Source organism: Vespa mandarinia, chromosome 13 (genome assembly GCF_050613455.1).
Source record: "Vespa mandarinia isolate Hongniang chromosome 13, ASM5061345v1, whole genome shotgun sequence".
NCBI lineage: Eukaryota > Metazoa > Arthropoda > Insecta > Hymenoptera > Vespidae > Vespa > Vespa mandarinia.
In genome coordinates this window covers 1,285,001-1,290,000 of record NC_140822.1, presented here as the reverse complement: position 1 = coordinate 1,290,000, position 5,000 = coordinate 1,285,001, and the positions used below count along the sequence as shown (strand labels likewise).

At 31.0% G+C, this 5,000-nt stretch overlaps 2 protein-coding genes across 2 annotated transcripts in view; both read right to left on the bottom strand.

Moving 5' to 3' along the window:
• LOC146872563 (zinc finger Y-chromosomal protein 1-like) overlaps positions 1–3,688 on the bottom strand; it is a 6,920-nt gene extending 3,232 nt beyond the window's left edge. Inside the window, exons 1-2 of the mRNA XM_085661035.1 lie at positions 2,296–3,688; positions 786–1,043 (exon numbers count right to left, since the gene is read on the bottom strand). Of these exons, the coding sequence (XP_085517161.1) occupies positions 786–990 (205 nt within the window). The 5' untranslated portion in view covers positions 991–1,043; positions 2,296–3,688. The remainder of the gene's footprint in view (positions 1–785; positions 1,044–2,295) is intronic.
• Positions 3,689–3,904: 216 nt separating this feature from the next.
• LOC146872562 (uncharacterized) overlaps positions 3,905–5,000 on the bottom strand; it is an 8,080-nt gene continuing 6,984 nt past the window's right edge. The window contains exon 4 of the mRNA XM_085661051.1: positions 3,905–4,362. The gene's annotated coding sequence lies outside the window, so the exon portion shown is untranslated. The remainder of the gene's footprint in view (positions 4,363–5,000) is intronic.

Here is a 5,000-nt window from a genome sequence, read left to right as displayed (position 1 = left end):
TATTATCGTTCGTTGACCCGTTAATTTCATTGGTTTTTATTATACATACCCATACGATCATAACCACACAGCCACGCACAAACAAAGAGACACAGACGAAGAGAGTGAATAGGAACTTTAAATCCATTAAGAAATGATGGATTTTAAATACAAGGACAATGAACACTTTCTCTCTCTCTCTCTCTCTCTCTCTCTCTCTCTCTCTCTCGGAAATTCACGAAATAAAATAAGGATAAAAATTAAAATCAAAGAAGTCTGATATCTAAAATTTTCGATGATGTACATATATACATACATACGTACATACGTACATACGTGCATACAATACATACATACGTAAAATTATTTTACAAATAATACAACAATGCGATCTCTTTTATTATTTTTACAACTAAAATCGACCGATGGATCACTTCGATCGTTTCGATCTTATTTCTTTTTTTTTTTTTTCTCCTTTCCTTTCTTTCCAAGGAACATTCGCGTATTCCTTTTCAATTGTATCATGATAATCGTAGAAGATCAACGAAGGGAAATAAGATCTGTAAATAAGATGAGTATCGTATTCATCCCTGATCAAATCTCTCTCATCAACCATTCCGATATCTCTTTCACACTCTTTCTCTCGCCCTCTCTCTCCCTCTCTCTCTCTCTCTCTCTCTCTCTCTCTCTCTCTCTCTCTCTCTCTCTCTTTCTCTGTCTCTCTATCTAATTCCTTTAATTCCGATGAACTATCACTGGTAGCCCATCGTGTCGCATTCTTATATGTTTGTAAATGTTCGACGAACACTTGTCCCTTTTATTGCAATAAGGACACTTGAATCTTGGCTCCTTTCCGCAATCATACTTCATGTGGGTCTTCAAGGTCTTCTTATAAGTGTATCCGGCGTTACAACGTGGACAATGATAAGACATCCTGCCTGATTGCCAATAGGGCCCCCCACGACCATCCTCGTTTTTCCTCGACTCATTTCGATTCTGACGATAATCCATGTTCGCCCGTAAGATGCCTAGGATACCACTGTCGTAAGGTGCCAATGGACGTCCTATGAACAGGAAAAAAGGTTTGAAAATTAGTCGATCTGACCTTAATTAATTAGGTCTCTTGGAATAGTAGAAGTAGAAGTAGAAGTAGAAGAAGAAGAAGAAGAAGAAGAAGAAGAGAAATGGAATATAGAAAAATATCATTCGAATGAATAGAGAAGAATGAATAAAAAGAGAGAGAGAGATAGAAAGAATCATGAGAGTGAGAGACAGAAAGAGATAGAGAGAGAGAGAGAGAGAAAGAGGGAGGGAGGGAGGGAGAGAGAGAGAGAGAGAGAGAGAGAGAGAGAGAGAGAGAAAGAGAGAGAGATAGGAGGATAATGAAAAGAAACGAAAATAAAAAAAGAATCAAGGAAAAGAAAAAAAAAAGGACAAGAAAGAAATCGAATAAATTAATTACTATGAATGGAGCTGTATTTGATTGATAAAGAAAAAAGAGAAAGAGAGAAAGAGAGAGAAAGAGAGAGAGAGAGAGAGAGAGGGGAGAAAAAGAAAATAAAAAAATAAATAAAGAAAGAAAGGAGAAATATCACGAGAGTTCATTTTTTTGTATCTTTCTGTGTAAGTAAGAGGGAATAGATAGATAATTAGGTGGATGAATGATAGCGGGCGTTCGAAAAGATGAGAGAAAGAGCGCATTTGTATTCTTCTAGAAAGTGGAAATCGAGATTACTATAATTTAGAGTTATACGTTTATAAACGATGATGAATCCTAGGATAGTTCGAATTGTTCTTGGAGAAATTGGATGATTAAAAAAAAAAGGATTGGGAGATGTCAGGATTCATTCTTTTCGTTTTTATTTTTTCTTTCTTTCTTTCGTTTCGCTAATTCGTAGACAAAAATTTTTTTTAATGAAATGATATATATATATATACATATATATATATATATATATAAATGTATATATAAAAACATTATTATATTTCTTTTATTATAGAAAAATATTTTCTTCGAATAATAATAAAAATCTTTATCAAATACAATTTATATTCCTGGATATTGTAGTTTATCCTTTCGACGACGATAAAGCGTTTTTGTTACAAACGAAAATGATCATTGAAATCTTGACACACTCGTTAACACACTCGTGTAGATATTTAATGATCTAATTGTCTAATATTATTCGTCTCTTGATTTAATTACAGTACTACACCTATTCACACATATATATATATATATATATATATATATATATATATATATAATCGCGAATAATTATTGCTTATTAGAAATTAAATAAAATTACTTAACACCTTATGTGCGAAATATTTCAGGCCGACGAGATAAAACTTTACGTTCGTCGGAGTTAAAACGATGAACACGAGTTTCGACGTCGTAAAAGCGACTGAAAGAAACTATGCGTAATATTTTTCACCTATGTATATATTAACCTAAACTCACACATACACGCATAGATGCGTATATACACACGCGTCGCACACACATCTAGTATCGCTTATTGAATTGTAGTAAACAAATTCGACATCGTATAAAGTCATACGTTAGATCTGTTATGAAGGTATATCATTGTTGTAGCTTTTTGTTATTATAGACAACGTGTATTCACCGTTTAAAGGTAATCATATATATATATGTATTTATATATATACACGTTCGTCCTTGCCGATGATAACAGGCACGATCTTGCTCGATCGTTTCAGTCGACAACGTTACGTAGTTGTGTAAGCATCGTAACAGGCAAACGTCGTATATCTAATATTTTATATCGTTAACGTGAAATATCCACATCCCTGGAAAGGTATTTTTCAATAAAATATTTATCGATAACTCGTATAGTGATCGAATACAATTTCGTAAAGCTTTATCACGTATTAGATAAAATCTAACGAAACGAAACAAAATGAAAAATCATAGAAGATTATTTGAAAATGATAAGTCGACGATTTTCCGATGTATTTTAATTAACTACTCAACTTTGTCGATTAAATTATCAGCGAAGAGATCGGACACACATAACACACATACACACGCACACGCACATATCTATATACACAGAGTTTATCCCTAAATGGTGGATGCTCATTGTTTTTCTACGATAATATACCTAGATACGAAGACATACAATTTTTTTCTAACAGATCAGGTACAACAAATTCGTGATTAGTTGCGATTCAACTAATAATAAGCTGATTTAATTTGAGTTAGAAATTGGCCTAACTCGTTGTCAGACTAAAATGAAAATAGTTAGTATAAATAAATATATATGCCGAAACGGAATTATTATACTTTTTTATTCCGTTCGCAAATAAGTTTTGTAAAAATAAACACAGGGAATAATATGCTTTCTTTTTTCCTTCTTATTTTTTTTTTCTTTTTTTTTCTTTTCTTTTTCTTTTTTTTTTTTTTTTTTTTTTTTTTACATTTGTCCGTATATAAAAAGCGTTAACATGCGTATGTTAGTCGCATATTTAGTCCTTCTTCTCTCGACATCAAATATATCATATCTAATTCGATCTAATAAAATCCAACGAAATTCTTCTTTCCTCCGGATTATATTACTAATAATTACTTTTATTGCGATGAAAAATAAAAAAAATCAATTATTATACATTGAAACGTTTTAACGATAAAATAAGAAAATAGAAAGAAAAATGTAAAAGAGACAAGAAGAAAAGGACAAATATAAAGGACAAACAAAAAAGAAGAAGAAAAAAAAAAAGAGAAAAGTGTTATTCGATTGTTATATCATTTTTCTTTTATTTATTTTTTTTTCTTTTTTTTCTTTTTTCTTTTTTTTTTCATTAATCAATTTCCATTATAGACAAGAGATTTTAATTTGTTTGAAATTTAATTGATTTAAACGATAAAAAGATTTTACGCGCAACGCAAACATGTGTATTTAAGAAAAAGACGAGAAGAACTATCAAACGAATATGAAATCGTTTGTCTTTGTTATAATCAAAAAGAGAAAAAAAAAAAAAAGAGAGAAAAAGAAAAAGAAAAAGGAAAAGATTTCAAATAAAATAATACTGATTAAATAAAAATACAAAATTATATATGTCTATATAATAACTTCGAGGAGATTCGTCAAAAATTGATAATAAATAATCGATAGTCCTAGTTAAAATTTCTTTGGTTTTCCTAGCAAGTAATAATACGATCGGATTGATGAATCTTTCTAACGTGTTTATAAACGTTCGAACTATACTTGGAGCCATAGCCGCAACAAGGGCATCGGAATCTTATCTCGTGCGAGATGCAGTGGGACCGAAGATGACGTAGTAAGCTTTCTTTCGTTACAACCCTGCGAGTGCAACGAACACAGTGATACATCCCATTGGTATCCATCCAGTAACTACCTGGAAGAGAATCGTTTTTACTTGATCAGTATATAAAAGATCTTCAATTTTCTTATATCTCTATCTTCTTTTTGTTTTTGATTTCTTTTTTTTTTCTTTTTATTTTTTTATTTTTTCGTTTCTATCTTTTTTCTTTTCTTTTTCTTTTTCGTTGTTGTCGTTTGTCTTTTTTCAACGAATATCTAGGCTGAAAAATAACAAATTTTTGGATATTTCTTTGAATTAGAAAGAGAGAGAGAGAGAGAGAGAGAGAGAGAGAAAGAGAGAGAGAGAGAGAGAGAGAGAGAGAGAGACAAAAGAAAGAAAGCGAAGGACAAAAATATTACAACACTATTGCGAATTAAGTGCGTAGCTTTCGATGACAAACATCACACATATGATCATGATCTACGAAATATTAGAAATGATCTCGCGAAGATTTTCTTTTCTTTTGTTCTTTTTTTTTTTCCCCCCCCTTTAATTTCCTATCGAGATAAAAAATAACGAAGAAGAGAAAGAAAATAAAAAGACGATCCAACGATCGTTGCGATGTCAAACAAGTTTTCTTTTTTTTGCAAATGACGCAGAAATAAAAAAAAAAGAAAAAAAAAAAGAAAAGAAGAAGAAAAATCTAATATCATTTTAAAGTACGATGTTCG